The 20,354-nt window shown below is 48.4% G+C and overlaps 1 protein-coding gene across 1 annotated transcript in view; it reads right to left on the bottom strand.

Moving 5' to 3' along the window:
- The window catches only part of ADAMTS10 (ADAM metallopeptidase with thrombospondin type 1 motif 10), a 932,646-nt gene that overhangs the window by 28,912 nt on the left and 883,380 nt on the right, over nt 1-20,354 (bottom strand). The window contains exon 22 of the mRNA XM_069649542.1: nt 9,524-9,728. Within this exon, the coding sequence (XP_069505643.1) occupies nt 9,524-9,728 (205 nt within the window). The remainder of the gene's footprint in view (nt 1-9,523; nt 9,729-20,354) is intronic.

Below are 20,354 nucleotides of genomic sequence, written 5' to 3'. Positions count from 1 at the left end.
TATTGGGTACACTTCTGAATTCACTTCTAAGTGCACTCCAAATCAACTTTCACAGAGAGGTACACTTCAAATGCAGCTTTTCACAGAGGGGCTGTTAACAGTCACCTTTCTGTCTAGATGCGACGCAAGCTAGGGTTCAGAGTCCCGAGTGAGGGGCATGCTAACAGCCACAGTTCCAATTCGATGCAACGCGAGCTACAGTTCAGATTAAGTGCTAGTGTGGCACAAGCTAACAGTCACATTTCTATCTAGTTGCGACACAGGCTAGGTTCGGAATTCTATGTGCGGTGTATGCTAAGAATCATATATGCTAACAATCACATTCTGTCTAGATTTGGCGCAGACTCAACTTGAGAAATTCCATCTAAGTGTGGCATGAAGTGCTTTGGCAAACTCCTTGACCAATCGATGTGACCATAAGGATGATCGTCCCAGAGACCTGGTGTAGCGGGGGATAGCCGCCAGATGAACTTTGATGGAAGCATGGGCCAGTCCTGACTTGGCCAATGACGAATACTGAAGCACCTGCGGAGCAGTGACTCGTAGAGGGGTCAATCTGAACACCGTACTGAACGGCAAACCTATTCTAGTTGTGCCTGTAGCATTTGAATAGACTAAGCTCTGGCGAGCGCCTCCTTACAGTCCACTGGAAGAGCCTAGTCCCCCTCCCCCCCAAACTCTAGTGCTGCAGTAGCCAAGCCTCCCGGTTCAGCGACCCTGTGTCGTGGTGCAGGATCGAGCCTCCTTCCCCGGCAAAAAGATCTGCGACCGCTGGAAGCTTGACTGGAGGGGATGCCGACATGTCCAGGTGGTTCGGGTACCATATCTGGCTCGGCCACGCCGGTGCGAAGAGGAACATCCTGCACCAGGACTGTGAGTTGATAGTTACTTTGCATTTATATAGCACCTTATATAATTGCCATGACCTCAAAAGTACTGGTAGGTTGAACGCCCCCCGGGAACCGCAGTTCAAGTCAGTAGGGAGAGTGTTGTATGATGCGTGGGTGCACCGGATAGGTGTGCAGCTGGCGTGGTTGTTGCATGATACCTGCTTCTTGGCAGTAGGTGTGGTGCTGAGGAAGTCAGTTGGATGTGTTCAGTCAGGAGGACAGACATCAAGACAGTTCTGGCTGCATTAGGCCTGAGAGACGCCTAAGCTAGCCTGAATGTTCTCAGCTAGCTGTGTTCAGTTCGTGGGGTGATGTCAGTATGGGAACAGCTAGCCCGAATTTATCATGGTACAGCAGTGTTCTAGTTGAATGATGGTGTATAGGAGAGAGTAAGCGTAGTAGTGCGATATGGTGGTTATCAGTAAAGCGAGCTGGGGGGTCAATACAAAGCGGCATATGTATATAAAGCAGCAGGATGGATACAGGTACATAGCATATACAGGGGATATACATCCTCTCCGTTTCATCCACTTCATGGAGAAACAATTCACTGTCAGTTCGATCCACTCCATCTGTTCCAACAACTCCATCCATTCTATCCATTAGTCGAATAAGCAACAGAGGGAACGCATACAGGAACAGGGAAAGAGAATGCATCCCCCATGCTCACCCGGCTGGGGAAACCTGCTGGCGAACCTCCGGCACGTGTCACTACGCAAACAGATTGATCTGGGGATTGCCCCATCTAGAGACCAGGTGATTTCCCCCCCCCACCCCGGCGCCGGTGATATGTTCGAGGGAGGGGAAAATAAAATCTCTGCCCAGTGCAAAAGGGTATTGATATGTCCAGCTAAGACACTGGCTTCTAAACCCCAAAGTTAGGAGTTAACCCCCTTCAAGAAGTATATTGGTGGGAGCATATAATCAAAGAAGGGGAGGAAGTGGGAGCAAGACGCAAGACTAATGAGGGGATTATGGACCAGCATACCCAAATCACTACAAATGGGATAAAATGTACCAATGGCATATGACCCCTGGTTAAGATGGCACATTCTCATGCTCCACCTCTTTGCTGCGCTGGAGAAACATCAGGTGGCAGAAATACTGGGGATAAACCATGTGGCCAACATGGGTACGTTTATCTTGGGCTGGGACATCTACCCACAAAGGCCCAATGTAAAGAGTATGCGATTCTGGTTTTGGCAGGCGTCCTACTAATGGCCCAGAAGTGGGAGTCTAAAGCTGCACCCACGGACCATGAATGGACAGGCAAAGTGTGGGACTTTGCGACTATGGAATGGGTTTCATAGTCCCTCCTAGGAGAAAACCAGATGTGTTTGTACTGGCACCTCGTGATGAAATTCCTCATCTGAGTCTCCAAAAACGCATGGTGCCCTAAAAGGGTCCAATTACTGGGCCTGAACTGTAGAGTCCAGCCATTCCACAACCCAGCTCAAATACACAATGAACCAAGATCGGGGCCTCAAAGGGGAAACGAATGGGAAGGGGAGAAGTCCATAGCAATAGAGGTCAACAATTCAAGCCAAACTCAATTGAAGGAAGTGACCGGCTGGAACAGGACCAGCGGGTTAGGTTTCTATACACAAGTTGTCTTACGTGTGAGACGAAAAAAACGGAAAGCCCAATGGTTTTCATAAAATGATTTTAAAATATGGTGGTCCGCAGAGAAACTATGTTATGAGTTGCCTATCCCCTCAATGGCTGATCAGAGTAAGCTACAAGTCAGTATCAAAGTCATATACGCAGATCACAATTTCATAAAGTAGACCCAGCAAAAACGAGTGCAAAATGGCACAACGGTGCGATTTGCTTCAGACCTGCTGGGTCTTTTCTACCTCACCCAGAACCTACTTTTTAACCTGGAGGTAGACCCCTGCAGGATAGCCAGAAATGAGTAAATGAACAGCTGTCCCCCAGGGACGGAAAAATCCAGAGGCCTCCGGATTGAGCAATATGCCTGCAAAGGACTTGCACTGCCAGTCCCCCCTCCCAGCCCCCAGTGTGAAGGACTTGCACTGCTCGTTTTCCCCAAGTGTCAAAAAAAAAAAATCTTTAGCATTTCCGCTTTCTGGCTCCGATTCCAGGGTTTAGAATCTCCCAATCACTAGTAAAGAACCTTGCCAATGGCCTTACGGTCAGTGTGCTGTTGCTGGCACCCTCAGTGGTTGCTGAACAAGCAACACAGCAATTGCCCCCGATTTTTCCATCCTAGGATATTTGACCCGACTCTCCATTGCTGCTGGAGAACATCTTCATCCCCAAGGGTCTCCTACGGGAGGACTCACTCCAGGGAACGCCAAAATGTGCTTTGTGCGACACTCGTTTGAATAGCATGAATCCAAGGCAGGAGCAACAAAGCAATGCATATGTGGGAACAAGACACAGTAGCAAGAATTTAAGAAGGCGTCATTTGCACAAAAGGCTACTTTCCCACCAAGGACTGCCGAACTCCTCACATACCTGCATTTTCTTGGAACTACTCTTATTGAAAAGGTTTTTTCCACATCCGCTACACTGTGGCATCTTGTTTCACAAAGTTGGTTTACCTGCAAGTGTAGGCACTATTTTGCTTTGCCCCATAAAGAAAATAAAGTGTGAACATACTCACACGTGTCAATGAAAAGTGTAGTGTGCCCATCCTTGGGCTACTCATTGAGCCAAACCTAGGTTCTAGAAGCAATTGAGCACTTTGCAAGTCATAGCAGAGGTTGGAGTGGAATTCAGTGACAGAATCAGAGATACAAGCAAGCCAACAACGCAGGAAGGTGCAGATCACCCAGCCTTGCATTTGGTGGGGAGTGTGTGGGAGGAGTCATCCCTTCAGAGTGGAGCACCTTTCTAAAATGTAGAAGCGAAGGGGCGTGTCGTGTTGATGGGGAGGAGGTTCCCGATTCTCGGGGCATACAGACCGGTGGAGTTAAAAGCATGCACATACTGTTACTTCGGTGGATTGTAGAACTCATCAGCAAGGTAGCTTGGTGACTTGATGGGGGATGGCCTTGGTGATGCATGCTCGCAGCCAGAGCCAGTGCAGTATGGCACCATGTAGGACACCTCGGGTGCCAGGGTGGGCGCTGTAAGGGCTTCCAGAAGGGGATCGCCACCATCCAGGTGTGAGGACCATGGTTTGGACATTAGACCAGACGTTATTTGCTGGGATGACAGGCTTAATTTTCCACTGCAGAGAAAGCCATGCAAGTCCTCCTTGAAGGAGGAGTTCAATGTAGAACCAAGTGACTTGGCGCAGGCGGTCAGGTGGGTCTTCTAGGTTCATAGCCGAGAGCAAAGCCAGATGTCGGGGTGTTCAATTTCCTACTGCAGCCCAACCATAGTTGTCTGTTAGAAATCATTGGGGGGAGCGGGGGTGGGGGTTAGGTACTTAATTCACTTATTAACCAACTCTTCCCTATGTATCTCAAGATATTTGGGGTGCAGCTTGATTCAACAGAGAGGAATGTGAGGGAGTTACAGTGATCATCAACCTAAAATGTCATTCCAGCAGGAGAAAGGTGAACAGTGCATCATTGGATAAATTGACCAACCGAAACAGCTAGTCAAAGCCATTCATGGCATATATTTAGATGGATTCCACCCGGTGTTGGGCATAATGAAATCCCTTGACTGATCAAGCTACCCCAAATACATACAAGGAGCTGAATAGTCCCAGGAATGCCTTCCAGGCGGCACCTCATGACCAGAAAGTACTCACAAGGAGGGGGGGGAGCACCCTCAATCATACTGTTTAACAAGGGATCCAGGGAAAGGGTTTTGAAAGCAGCACAGGTCAAATTTAGATGTAATATGGAGTGAAGATTACTGCTATTCACTGACCCAGGGCCTGGACTAAAACTAGAAAGAAATCATTGAAGAGACTGCATCAACAGTTGGTTGTAGGGGAAATGTAGACTCCGTTTGGCATCGGCTGGACTCAGGGTGCGACTTAAGGAAAATATCCATCTGTTTTGTGACGTGGTTAGTAGAAAAGAATTTGTACTAAAAATGAGAAGAGATGCTAGTGGTTCTTACTGAGATCAATGTTCACACATAGAAGTCTTTGTAGATTCCTGTGGTGGAGCAGAACAAAGGCTAAAGGCTCCAGTCATGACTAGGTAGGGTCACGTGAACTAGTGCTACAACAAATGTAACAATTGGCCACTGGCAGTAAAGAAGATGCAGGTAAAAGACAAGGTCCCACACTGGAGTGGGCTGGAGCTACGAGGGTTTGGTGCCAGCATGGTGCCCTCTTACTGTTTATGGTACAATATCTATCAAACAATCAGAACGCCTTGGAGATCTACCACAGCCTACTTTGGAGGGCTTTTGTCTTGGCTGGGCAAATCAGTGTACCCCTGCTCAACTACAGAAGGCTGGGGTACCCAAGGCATCATGCTTCTAGGAACAGGGTTTGCATATGGAAAGACAGGCCCTGTGGCTCTATGACGAGGCAGAAGGGGGGCGGGGGGCGTCCTGATCCCAGTGACTAGTAAGAGAGCAGGCCCATGTACTATCAAAGACATGCAATATTTGTAAACAGAGTTCATGCATAGGAAAGGCAACTCCGTTAATGAGATGATTTTGCAACAAGTGGGCAAAAGACTTCCCCTAATGTGGGCCACACTTGGACTGTGATAAAGTGGATGTTAAATCTACTCATGAAAATGTTTATCCTTTCACATTGGAATTCCATGCTCTCAACCTCTTGGAAGTTACAGGGCTAGCCAAAAGGTGCCATGGGAATTGCAGTGAAGTGAGGCCCTTTCCTCTCAACAAGAACAGTTTTCCTCTGTGTGCAAAAGCATGGGCTTGGGTTGGCTTAGAGAACTGAATAATCAGATAGGCTTCTGCCAAAGGGAACGCCCATCCACTCACAGAAATGCAAACTCAGCAATGCTTTGGGGAAATCAAAAGGTTGACCAGGGACCATTGAATAATATGTAGAGTTGGCCAAGCCAGAATTAAACACACCAGACAAGCCAAAACACAAAGCAGGTTCTGGCTGGACAAATGTCTATTTCTGTAAACAACAAAACTGTTTTCATAAAAACCCTAATAGTGAGTTGAACTGTCATTGAAATGTGTGTTTTTCTGCAGATTATTTACAGCCATGTTTTTCTATATTAAACCGGTTGGAGTTATAGTGTCAAGTTGTCCCATTTTTATTATGAAGAACTATGAAGCACATTTGTCCTGTCTGGTACTGTCTAAGGTGCTACAACATGGTAAGTCATCCTCCCCCACACTTAATTGAAGGTGCAGAGAAAACATGTAAGGTTCAATAAAAACAAAACATTGATTCCGGCTGTCTTTATCAGGGGCAAGAGTATTTGCTGAGGCCAATATCAAGATGTGCGGTAATGCAGATATGCCCAAACAATGGACTTGTCCATTCTAGCACAAAGGCTTGTGATTACATTTTCATGAAAACAGAAAGACCTGGGAAGTCCATTTGCATCAGTGTGGCCTGCGCTGGCTGGCTTGTGTTACAATATCATGTTCAACCCTCAGCGATAGAGACTGCCTGACCATCAACGACCTATGTTTAAGTGTTGTGGGGCACCAAACAGACATAGTGTAAATATCTTTAGAACCAACACAGTGGCAAAACCTTCTGTCTACATTGCTGCCTACTTCTACTATATGTGTAGTGATCTCCTAGCAATGGTGTTCTCTTCCCTTCTAGCACAGGTAACGCAATACGTCAACATTATGGCCAAATGCACAATTCTGGACTGTAAACTCCAGACAAGGTGTGTCCTCGGCACCAATCTTGGGATACTTCTTGGAGGTCGGCTCCAAGTAATTGCTATCTAAAGTGAGTGGTGCTGGCTGCAAGCTTATAATGGCGTTGTGGTCTAGACGGCCTATAGAGCTCTGGCCCCCATGGAAGCTCTTTGCAGTGCTCCAATGACTTTCCCGGATTTTGCCAGGGAATCCTCTGCGGTGGCATAGAACACAGTCACATCATTCAAATATATCTAAATAGCTGGATCCTAATGAACTACAGAATTATTGTACTGTATCTAGTCTTCCTTTATTAGGAAACAATATAAAAAAGAAATTTTGCACTGCAAATAATTGGTCATATCGCTCAAGCAAATCTTCTTCAACCATACCAATCTGGATTCTTAGCTACCCAACGCTCTGAATGTCTACCATTCCAGTGCCAGACGACATCCTTTGCATTACTGATGGGGCCAGCCTTTTTGTGCTTCTAGATCTCGCAGCGGCCCTTGCTCGGTGGGCCATTCAGAACTTCTGAACATTCTTTCTCGTAGGATGGGTTTGGGGGGAGTGGTGCTAATTGGTTTCAATCTTTTCTCTCAGACAGACATCAAGTTGTTCAGCTTGGAACTGTAAGTCCCAACACTCCCCCATCCGTTGTAGGGTTCCACATGGTTCGATTCTGCCACCGGTTCTTTTTAATCCTTATTTGGAACTGCTGGGAGATCTGTTCGCAAGGCATGGCACTCCTAGGAGTCAGGATGCCGATGACACTCAATTATACCTTTCCGTGCCACCAAAGAGTGACAATTGGCACCTTGTACAATGTCTATTAGAAATCGGACAAGAGATGAATATAGTCCATCTGAAATTAATAACACCAAAACTGAGTTTGTATTGTTTGCTTCAGATACAAATTTCAATGCAACACAAGTGTGGCTATCCTCATTACTTCCCGGTAATATCATGCTACAAGCAAATGCATCAGCCACATTGCTAGGCTTTCCTTTTATTTCTAAGCTCTCTATGGTATCCCATATTAACAAGAAAGCGCAGCAGGCATATCACCAAATATCTCTTCTGTGTTAAATCTAATGTCTTTTTTGTTCACATACCAATGGAGGCAATGCAATGTTGATTAGAATCTCTGACTCTACGTTAATGCCAGCAAGAATAGCACTTAATGTGGCTGCCAAACTAATTGTAGGTGCAAAGACATTTGAATATGTATCTTCAAACCTAAAATGCTTAACATTGACTCTCTTTAAAAGGTCATCATTTTTTCCAAACTTTTTGGTTTAGTTTTCAAACTACGCCATCCTGCCTACCTGGCAGATTAACTCCAGTTATTGGGGAGAAATGAAAATCTTCAAAATAGAGATAAGCTTGCACTAATTATTCCCAAGTTCAAGAAAGCTCAGAGACAGGCCTTTTCCACTGCAGCTCCAGTTGTTTAAAATAGCTTACCTATCACTATTGGTACTGCTGATAGTCTGCTGCAATATATCTGTTTTTGAATCATTGATTTTAAGCTTCTTGAGATATGATATGGCATTGATAACGTGCCTATACACAAGTGTTTCAAGGCTCGACGAGGCAAGACAAGGGAGAGGGAACAGACGGAAGACAGACAATCTTACTAGGCCAGGTGACTTTGAAATCTCGCAAGTGCGGGGGAGGGGGTAAACGGAAAGTGTGGGTAGGGGGACGGGGAAGTGCAATGCTTAGGATAAAGACTAAAAATAAATTGAATAAATAAAAACAGCAGATGAAAGTGCATCCAGCTAGTGGCAAGTGCAGGGGTAAGTGCAGACATCAAGTGTCAAGAGCTGGTGGGGATTGTAGGGATACAGAAACAGCCCCCAAGTTCAGGGGTTGCCCGGGAGGCAGTGCAGGTGTGTAGCTGGCGGTGGAGGGGACCTGTGCCCGAGATCAGAGGGTAGCCAGGTGACCAGTGCAGTTTCAGTCAGGAGTTCAGCAGGGGAGAGGAGGAGAGAAAGCAGAAGCAAAGAGGAAGGTCTTGAAGTGCTTCTGGAACCGGAGATGGTTCTCCTCAAGTTTCAGGGAGGCAGGGAGGCTGTTCCAGAGGGAGGCCCCAGCCGAAGAAAGAGATCTACCACCAACTCATTGCTTGGAGAAGCGACTGACCCTGAGGGAGTTGGAGGCGGATGTGCAAAGAGCTCGAGAACCAAAACATGTTTTTGATGTTGCTTGATGTTTTTATTTTACATTGTATTTTTGAAGCACCCTATGTTCTTATGCTGTGCAGTGCACTGTAAATAATTTGTTGATAAGGGTCGTGCTTTATAAACCTCAAATAAAATAATACAAATAAATATACCACTCTGAATACATCCTTCCTAGTCAGGACCCGGTCTTGTTCACACAACTCTGAAAGGTGGTAGAAGCAATCTTAAGGTCAAACAGAATCACGGCAAACAGCTCACAACCCTATAAATGCTTGCACCCCCTCCCCACTGTGTACCGACTGTGCAAGACCCAGTAATCACTTGTCAAGTAAAAGGGACAGAGATAAATGGGTAGTATAACTTTTCCAAAGCGTTGTCAGCAATCAATGTTTGGGACAGAATTGATTTCTTGGTAATCCCTCCTACCGCTAGCAGAGATACGCTGCGCTTGCCTTATGCATGTGCTCCTCTAGTTTTGGACATTTTTACGATGACGTCCCATCCTACAGAGGATCATTTTTGATAGTGCTATTGCGGCTTAGAACTGAAAGAGAGAATTGCATCCGATCCTTCAGTTCACATTCACAAATCTCTAGATCCAATCAAAAGAGAAGACAGCTGCAGGGGTGCAGCGCCTGCACTCTTTTCCAAGGCTCATCCCTCCAACCCCCACCCAGAGCCACGAGAGAGCAGTTTAATTACCTCTGACCAGTCCAGAGCGGCCCACTCTGGAGGGCAGGTCTGGTTGTTGCATGTCTCTACCATCTTGGGCCGCGGCTTGACGCAGGAGCTATCGTCGAGCACTGCCACCTCAGAAGCGGAGATCTTGCGCTGGCAGAACACGGTGCGCGTCTGGACTCCATTGCTGCAGCTGCGGCTGCACTCTGACCAGTTGCCTATTGACCAGCTGCAGTTTAAGGGAGAAGGGATAGAGGCAGGTGTTAAGTCGAGAAACGGTTGTGCCGTAATAGGTTTATTAAACAGGAACCGACATACAAACTAGGTTTAGACAATGTGGCGCATTACTGTGCAAGGATTGCACCAAAGGCACCGGTATGCAAGCTGATAACTTATCCACGTAAATCACAACCTTTTGTCTTACACATTATGCGTATCATGCCCTTCTCCATTAGCATACCCAATGCCTTTCATTGTGACATGAGAGTTAGGTTGTATTCCTGCGGTAACATCGGAAACTTTGCTGAGATGGCAAGAACCAACGTTCACTTACAGCCTGATCCAGTGGTGATTTTCACTGAACAGGGCACTTTCATACTGTAAACAGCGCTCTCAAATTTCCCATGGCTAATGAGTGAGAAGGCCTCCAGCTGCTTTTGTTTGGAATTCTGGGATGTGTAGTTTTCCAACATTTCAAATGGAAAAGATACAACTACAAGTACCAGAATGCAAAGGGGAAAAGACAGGACTGGATGGCCACAGGATACTTGAGAGCTCTGTTGTAAAGTGAACTGACCTGTTACCGAGCACCCCAAGGGTTAAAGGAGTGCTGCCCCCACCGTTGTGGGGGCGGAGCCAGCTTACGGTGGAAGGCCGGGGAAAAGAGGGAATTATGGGTAAGGCGCGCGAGCGCCAGTACTTTTTGGGAAGAGAGAGAAATAAAGAGGCTTCCACAATTCCTGTGTCCGCGTCCTCCTTCTCTGTGGCCGCCACCGCGTAACACTGGCGACGAGGACCATCCCCGTGCGCCCACGGAGTCCTCCTTCGACAGTCCGCCATCCTCCTGTGGTTTTCCACCACGTCCTGCGCTACGTGCGCATCCGCGGCGTTGCCCGCAGTCCGCCAGCTCTCCTCCGTTTTGATCTCCCGCCGCCTCCGCGCTGCAAGCGCGTTTGAGGACGTTCCTGCGCCTCCCTCTGCCTGTTAACCTCCTACACGGCCAGAAAGTAGAGGCCGCTCCACAGGTACCCTGCAGCTGCGCCATATCACGACGTTGTACGTTGGAGGCTTGCCTGATTCTCACGGCACTGCGACGAGCCCCCCCCAGAAACTGCCCAAGGGAGTTTCAGCGTTTCCACTGCGCGGCGTGCTGGCATTGCCCGCCCACGCCCACAAAAAAAAAATAAATAAATAAATAAATAAAATTTTTTTGTTAAATATCATCAAGAACATTTGGCGAGTTTGAAGCAAGGACGTGTGCCACCCCTCTCCACACCTGGCAGACCACTCTCTCAGCACAACTGACCCATACACAAGTGCTGTACCCAGCTCCTGGCACCATGAGCACGCCGGCATCTGCCTCAGGGTCCAACCCTGGGTCGCCTACACCAGCCCATATTGTACAGCCAATTCAGCTGCGACTTCCACCGCCTTTCACCATGACTCCACAAGCCACGAAGGGGCCCAGATGGACCGACTGGATGGAAGATTTCCAGCACTACGTCAGGGGGTCTGGTGATGGTAATTCCCCCAACATTAGGGACATTTTCCTCAACCTGGTAGGGAGTGAGATTAAGACGGTGGTCAAGACCATCCCTGCAGCTGAACAGAACACATTCAAGGACTTGATCAACGCACTAGATAGACTCCTCATCATAGAGGTTAATCGTGACTACGAACGCTATCTTTTCAACAAATGCACCCAAATGCCACAGGAGACAGTTGACGAATTCATAACCCGCCTAAGAGTGAAAGGCGCAAATTGCCAATTTGACGCTTTCTCGTTGGAGGAAGCCATAAGATTAAGGGTCATCGAAGGCTGTCTATCCCCGGTGCTCAAAAAACAGCTCCTGAAGAAACCCCTCACCATCCAGGAAGTGAGCGAACTCGCCCGCATACATGAAATGGTTGATGCCCAAGCCACATCCATGGGAAACCCGAGTAACACCAAGCAGGACGCAGCGGAACTGGTCGCAACTATTCAACCAGCTCGCCCAGGTGACCGAGGGCCGCAGTTATACAGAACTCAATCCATCCAAACTCCCCGCCAACAGAGACAGTGTTATCGTTGTGGGATGTCTTTTCCGCATGCAGGCTCATGTCCGGCGCTATCACAGCGATGCACAAACTGCGTAAGAGAAGGACATTTTCACTCAGTATGCCGGGAAGGCATACCATTTCCCCCTGTGAGGCCCCAAACGCCTGCCAGGCCGGTTTTCCGTCCACCACCCCCACGATACTTTCAACCCAGATACTACCAACAAGGCCAGGGGCAAAGGAGATACGTCCGGGCCATCGACGAATACCAAACACCAGGATATCCACTACAGCCGGAGCAAGCTGACCGAACAAGATACTTCACGGACGAATATGATCATCCACCAGAGGAATATGGGCCCGAGACTTTCTACCAGGAGGAGCACGGAGCCGCATATGACATGCCATATGACCTCTACGACCATGACGAGTTTGTCAACCTCGTACTTGACACTGAAGAGGCCAGAGAAGCCCCAAAAATCCCCATCAAAATGGGAAACAGAAAATTCCAGTTCATGATTGATTCCGGCGCTACCGTCAACATTATGGGCGAGCAGGACTATGCCGCACTACCGGACCCACCAGCACTCGAACACTCTCGCTCAAGGATATTTCAGTGGGGAGCTACCACCCCCCTACCGACGGTAGGATGCTTCACACAACGCCTTCTCCTAAATGGCCGGAAAGTTGACACAACAATACACATTATCCGGTCACTTGCCAGAAGCCGATGCCTACTCAGCTATCACACGGCATCCCGCCTGGGCTTGATTGAAATACACGTGAGGCCGGGAGACTCCATCACAGCGACCTCCGAGAGCACAATCACGAGAAACACAGTTGGCTCCATCGCATGCCACCAGCCGCAGAACCTGGTCACACAGTCTGACATCACGAGGCAATTCCCCAACCTCTGCACAGGGCTAGGCAAACTCAAGGCCCCTCCCATCCGGCTCCACGTCGACACATCTGTGAGGCCAGTACCACAACGTCCTCGGAGAGTGGGATTCCACCTGCAAACGGCTGTGTCAGATGCTCTTCAACAGCTGCTGGCTGATGGAATCATTGAACCAGCCACAGGCCCGACACCATGGGTCTCCCCGCTCGTGGTCGTACCCAAAGAAGGAGGGAAGATCCGTTTGTGCGTGGACATGAGGGTGGCTAACACTGCCATCCAGCGTGAGAGACATCCGGGCCCGTGCATCGAGGACATGATTGTGCAATTGAACAACGCTCGGATGTTCTCCAAACTCGACCTCAACCAAGGATACCATCAGCTAGAGTTACATCCGGAGTCCAGGCCCATCACGACGTTTGCGACCCACGACGGTCTCTACAGGTACCGGTGGTTACATTTTGGAATCTCATCAGCCGCAGAAATTTTCCAGGAGGCCATCCGACAGGTGATCAGACCCATCAGGGGCACACTAAACTACAGCGACGACATCCTCGTTTTTGGATCATCTAAGGAGGCCCATGACAAGGCTCTACTCGCCGTGTGTGCAGCACTCCAGGAAGCGGGCCTCACTCTCAACATCGCCAAGTGCCGTTTCAGCAAGACAAAACTGAAATTTTTCGGACACATCTTCTCCAGCGAAGGAATGTTGCCGGATCCCGACAAGGTTGACACCATCACCAACTTGGATGAACCGCGGCAGGCTGCAGATGTTCGCTCGTTCCTCGGCATGGTTGGTTACTGTGCGAGGTACATACCACACTATGCGTCCCTTACCGACCCTCTGCGGAAGCTCCTTCAGAAAGATACAATTTTCGAATGGACCCCTGCGTGCCACCAGGCATTTTCCAACATCAAACGTGCCCTGATGGAAGCACATCGCCTGGCGTACTTCAACCCTTCGTAGCACACTGAAATAGTGGTGGACGCTAGCCCAGTGGGCCTTGGTGCCATCCTAGCCCAGACCAGCGGGGCGGATTCCACCCGAGACACGTGGTCGCCTATGCAAGCAGAGCCCTGTCCACCCCTGAACTGGCTTACTCCCAGGCGGAAAAAGAGAGTCTAGCCGCCGTCTGGGCGTGCGAACATTTCCACGACTTCATTATCGGGAAAAAGTTTACGCTGATTACGGACCACCAGGCCTTGCTTTCGCTCTTTGGCAACCCGCACACCAAGATGCCCCCTAGAATCGAGCGGTGGGGAATCCGTTTACAGGAATACGATTATGACATTGTGCATCGACCCGGGGGTGACCTCAACCCCGCGGACTACCTATCACGACACCCAGTCGGGGCTCCCCTAACCCGCGAAGGAGACATCGCCTACGTACAATACATTGCATCCAACTCGCTACCACCGGCGCTATCCCTGGAGAGAGTTGCAGCTGCATCAGCGGCCGACCCCACCATGGCTCTCGCCATCAGCCTCACACTGACCAACAAATGGAGAGATCACCACAGGGCAATGCTGGCGCACCCAGGGGTGTGCAAACAGGAAATCGAAAGACTGGCCAGGATACATAGTGAACTGGCCGTCAAGGACAACGACATCCTCCTCAGAGGCTGCAGAGTCGTCATCCCCGCCACGCTCAGGAACGAAGTAGTCAGCACAGCCCATGAGGGACACAGAGGAGCGGAGAACACCAAAAGACAGCTGAGGTGCCATATCTGGTTCCCGTTTCTAGACGCAGCGGTAGAGGAATGGGTAAAAACCTGTCATGCCTGTCAGTGCACGGCTCCTGCGGAACATCCACCCCCGCTCCAACACACACAGATACCTGAACGGCCGTGGGAGCTTGTAGCCATGGACTTCTACGGGCCCACGGAGGAGGGTGACTACCTCCTGCTCATAATAGACGAACACTCACGTTTCCCGATCGTCAAAACAGTCACCACCACCGCATTCCCTCAAGTAGCAGCAGCAATAGAGGAAGTGTTCAGCGAGTGGGGGATCCCCAAAACAGTCAAGTCCGACAACGGGCCCCCGTTCAGTGGACACGAGTTTGGAACCCTAGCAGAACACCTAGGATTTGCACACATGAAGATAACTCCTCGACACCCACAAGCGAACGGGATGGCGGAACGCTTCATGGCGTCGATCAAGAAGACAAGACAAAGGGCCAGAATAGAAGCAGTCGATCCACACCAGGCACTGTGCCGACTTCTACGGGACTATAGAAACACTCCGCACGAAGCCACCAACAAGACACCTGCCGAGCTAATCTTTCGATACAAAGTGCGAACCCGTATACCGTGCAACCCATCGGATGAGGAGCTGCCTGACATAGACATACTCCGAAGGGACGCGGAAGCCAAGGAGAGAGCAAGACGAGAGACAGATGCTCGCCGCTACGCGGTAATACCAGACTTCCACATTGGGGACGAAGTACTTGTCCAGCAACCAACGCCCAGAAAGACAGATCCGCGGTTTGCTCCAAGCCCCATGAGAGTAACCGCCGTGAAAGGCACGATGGTGACGGCCGAGGATCAAAGCAGATCTGTCACCAGGAACTGTCAACAATTCAGGCACTACACCAGACGAGAAGGAACAGAGCCGTTCCAGCGGTCGACCTCTCCAGAACCACGAGAACCGCGGGACGACCTGTGGATCCCGCCAGGAGGAGATCCGGGGGAGACAAGCGGAGAAGCGAGAACCACGGAACCGCAAGAGGCAGGTGACCAAGAGGAGAGGCCACGGAGAATCGTAAGGAAACCTATGAGACTTGTTGAAGAATGTTGATTTGATGTTTGAATATATTGTTCGGGGGTGATGTTACCGAGCACCCCAAGGGTTAAAGGAGTGCTGCCCCCACCGTTGTGGGGGCAGAGCCAGCTTACGGTGGAAGGCCGGGGAAAAGAGGGAATTATGGGTAAGGCGCGCGAGCACCAGTACTTTTTGGGAAGAGAGAGAAATAAAGAGGCTTCCACAATTCCTGTGTCCGCGTCCTCCTTCTCCGTGGCCGCCACCGCGTAACATGACCCTGCTTGGATATGGACAGATTGGGGCAACATGATGAAAAAACAGAAAGCGTGTACACTGCACCAAACTACAAGGACATCAAGACCCAGACTACCCCCAACTCTCAATGTTCACCCCCTACAACTAACAACCACTCGCCAACCATGCACACACACTACAGGGACACATCTGCTTGAACATTCTCCAGCACGCGCGCCCTATTCATTGTGGAGTACTAGACATCCCCACTCCAGTCGCGCTCCTGGGGCAGAAACAATCCTGGAAAACAGACTGATCATAACAAAGGCGGGACCTTTCTGGCAACATACACAGGGCTGAACCCAAATAGCTAGAAGCTGACTACAATGCAGAACCACGTTCTTCTCATCTGCAGCCATCAATCCATCAGCGCCTACAACTTGCATATCCCACCCCACTTCTTGCATGACCAAGAGCCAAGGGGCAGGAAAAAAAATGGCAGAAGTAGCACTTTACAAGAGCAAGCTTCATCAAATGACATTTCCTCAACCTATTCCAAATGCACTGGACAGACATTAGATCTTGCATACAGGCAGACACATGCACTTCTGTGACCGTAGTGGAGATCAAGATCCAGTGCACACGTGCATTTTGCTACTCTCCCCACCTGCCAGTAGATTATCCTTCATTGATTTCAATTTGCAAAACGATGCCTACGGGCTACGACGCCTTAGAAATAGATAGATAAATAAATAAGAAACGTGGGAATCGTGTGGGGAACGATAGGCAGAGGTTGTGTGCATAGAAACAATCATGAGTTGAGGAACTGCTCCCCATCCAGTCTCACAAGCTTCGTACATGCTTCTAGGCGCATTACTACAGGCCTGTCAGTGAGTACAAGTATGGTTCTATAATCTGTACATGAATGGCCTGGTTATCAAGCTTATGGAAGTGGGGGAAATGCCCTATATTGTGGGGTTGCTACCGCAGTTCTTCTGTTTACAAAGCCGGTCCCCGTTGGCAAGGTCATTCTCTAGCCTATGGAAGCTGCCAGGAAGGCTACAGAAGCTCCGCCAATGGCGGAATCTGGGGACTAATGGGGGCACATCCAGTTCATTGTCACCAGATCCATCCATTTGCAGAGCTTCTCCAGCCTTCCTGCCAGCGGGTGGCCAAGGAGCAAGGAATGCATGCACCATTAACTCAGCAAGTGGGGCAAATCCAGACGATCCACTTCTAGGGTTAGCAAGGACTGTTTGGAGGACCCATACTGCTCTAAGCGCAGGAAATGTACCAAGGCAGAGCAGTGTCTCTTTACGGCTGCTATATCAAATGCCAGCAGTGATCAATAGAACTAAACATTATTATTATTATTATTCGTGCGAGGGCTACCTGCACTTTACCCACATCTCTTGCCGGTCTATTTATTTCATATATATGCCCAAAAGAGGAGTGGACATTTTATGATCAATATGTAATGTCCATAGATTATTTAATTTCTTTCTATAACTCATTCATAGTATGAACCTACACCTATTGCATTTCCAATATATCATTTTAACCGTTCTTCAATCTTTCTTACAACATTTTTTATAGAAACAATATTGTTGTAATTCATTAAGCTAACTGCACATTTCCCTAGAAATATTCCATCAAATAAAGTGCTATGATAACTAGAATAAAGTGCTACAAATAAAATCCTTTGATCATACTAAAGTACACTCCGTGCTGTACAGTACTGAGCATTTTGAATATATTAATTGAAAACACACAAACGTAATATATATATATATATATATATATGTATATATATATATATATATATATATATGTATATATTATAAAACATACTCATAAGCTCCTAACATCCATCATGATTCCCAACACTATTGCTTAAGCTTCGTGAACAGACTGCCCTATTCCCCAATCTGCATCATATTTTGTTTTTCAGGGGGGTGCAGGTAGTTCAATGAGCATGTGAGGGGAGACTTGTGCATCGAAGCGACGGAAAAACCGGATCCACGTTAAGCTACTATTAACGTGGGTTCAAATGTGGTCCAGCGAGTATACATTCCACATTCCACTACCACAGCAGAATCAAGGAGAACAGACAGTGAGAAAGAGTGACCTCAGTACTCTGGCTTGCCTACATGAAGAAAGCATTATGCCAGTTTGGGCTATCAGAATATTGATTCCATCAAGTGTCATGCCGCAGAGGTGCTACCCTAGAGGTCAAGAAACAGCACTTGGCTCAGTGGGAGAGGAAGCAACAAGAAAGAGGCCGGGAACCAGATGTGCCAGGAATACTTTATGTTAAAAGAGACAGAAGTCCTGGAGCCATGTCTACCTTCATATTATGATTTTATGTTATTGTGCATTTGTATAGAGCCTTATACACCATTGGCATGATCTCAAAGCGCTGTGGGTGGAACGCCCTCGGGGAGCGTAGTCCAGGTCAGTGGAGAGGGTAGGGTAGTAAATATTTCTTATGTGCACTCAGTATGTGTACAGCCAGTGCGGGTTACGTGGTGTGTAGCTGCATTCTAATGCTAGGTGTGGTGCAGTGGTTCTGTGAGGTCAGTAGAATGTGTGCAGCAAGGCCGTTGACCTCAGAGTTTGCATTCTGGCGGTGGTGGAGCTTGTGCATGAGATTATGTGCACAGCTATGACAAATTGTTTATGGGGTATAGCTGCGTTCTAAAGACTGTTGATGTGTTCATGGAGGTATGTAGGTATGTGTGCAGCTAGGCCGAAATTGATCGAGGGATATAGCTGCATTCTATTGTTTGTTGGTTTAGAGGAGAGAGTCAGCATATATGTATGTGTGAGTGTCTGTGTGGATTTGTGGGAGAACCCTATTTCAGATATTCAAAAAAGTAAGAGCCTTCGCCCTCAGGAGGCAGGATGGGCCAATTTTCAGCACTGGAACAAACACACTTAGAAGAACTGCAGTACCTGTGCCAGTGTCATCTGGTGGAAGTGGAGACATTGGCCCACTTCCTGTTTTTCTATCCCCATTTTTCAAGACTGAGATCAGTATGACTGAGGCTATATTGCGGTAGGCAGGCAACCACACAGTTGAAGAAGCCCTGGCAGTGCTTTTCTCTGCCATGAGCACAGTTGGATTATAATGATGTTTTATGGGCTCTAATCGCAAGAATTATTGATTTTGTGATATTGTGTCATGGATAATCATGTGATGTGGGGGCACAGGGAAAGACCCATCCCATGTATCTCACTGGTTGTGCCTGTCACGAAAAATGGCCCTAAAGAACAGATACGTCTATGCGCTGACATGTGTGTCCCTAACCAGGCCATATGCAGGGAATGCCATAATTTCCCCCACATCACAGACATGATGCACCTACTGAACAGGGTCACAGTTTTCTCCAGACTCAACCTTAACAGAGGGTGGAGTTAAGTGAAGAATCCTGGTACATCACCACGTTCAGTACCCACCTCAGGCTATTCCGATACAAAAGACTGAACTTCGGCATATCATCAGTAGCTGAAATCTTCCAGGAAGAGATGCCACATACCACACTGCATAAACTACAGCGATGACATCTTCATATTTGGGCAGTCACAGGAATCCCACAACTCCACCCTATTGTAAGTCTGCAAGGCGGTGGATGAGGCAGACCTCACCCTCAACAAAGAGAAATGTGCATTCAATAAATCAACGTGAAATTCTTCGGCAACATCTGCTCTGATAAGGGCATAGAGCCATTCCCAGACAAAATCAAGGCATTAACCAAAGCTCCATGCCCTCCGAACTTGGCTGGTCCGCTCGTTCCTAGTACTGCAAGCCATTGAACATGCAACCTCCCAGACTTTGCCTCTACCAGCGCCCTACTACGAGCCCTGACAAAAAGAGGCCACAAATGTGCATGGACAAACACCAATCAAGAAGCCTTTGACAGACTCTGGAAGGAGATAGCGGTATCAGTGTGCATGTCAGATTTTCACCACAACCTACACACACAGGTAACAGTAGACGCAAGCGGTAGGCATCAGTGCTATCCTGGCACAACATTCTGGTAATGACCCAAGGAGCTAGCAGCATCCTGCTTTCGAGATAGGAGATGGAGGGCTGCGGAACACGCAGCCGTGTCCAATCCAGCCGTCGACATCAGGCTATGGAAGATGCTTACGAGAGTGAAGGACGAGCTATTCCTCATACTGTGAAATCTGATACTTAATGGTGAAAGGATAGTGACACCAGTGCAATTGCAACAGGGGCAGTTGACGTAAGGTCACGGAAAGGATTGTGTCAACCAAGAGACAGCTAAGGAAGAAGGTATGGTTCCCCGGCATGGACCGCATGAGCGAAAACATGCTTAAATCATTTCACATATGCCTCAGCCTACAGTTGCATAGGGCTCGTGAGCTGCTACAGATGATGCTGCTACCTGATTAGAGCGAGCGATAAAGCTACAAAAGTGAAAACATGAAAGAGTATGCTGACCATTGATGCAAAGCCCATGCCTCCACTGGTAATAACGGACAAAAGTGGATCCATGATCACTGCAGCACATGTTAACAAGCAGACCAGATAAAATGCCTCTTCGAGAACTGGAGGAGCACTACGAGGAAGAAAGGAGAGAGGAGAGGAGTACAGGTACACTGAAGATTAAGACGAATCGGCAACAGATGGGCGACCCAGCCGGACCATAAAAAGACCCAAAAGATGGATTGAAGAAATCG

Source organism: Ambystoma mexicanum, chromosome 1p, assembly GCF_040938575.1.
Source record: "Ambystoma mexicanum isolate Mex_15411 chromosome 1p, UKY_AmexF1_1, whole genome shotgun sequence".
NCBI lineage: Eukaryota > Metazoa > Chordata > Amphibia > Caudata > Ambystomatidae > Ambystoma > Ambystoma mexicanum.
The sequence above is the reverse complement of the archived record's forward strand: the minus strand, read 5'-3'. Positions and strand labels throughout refer to the sequence as shown.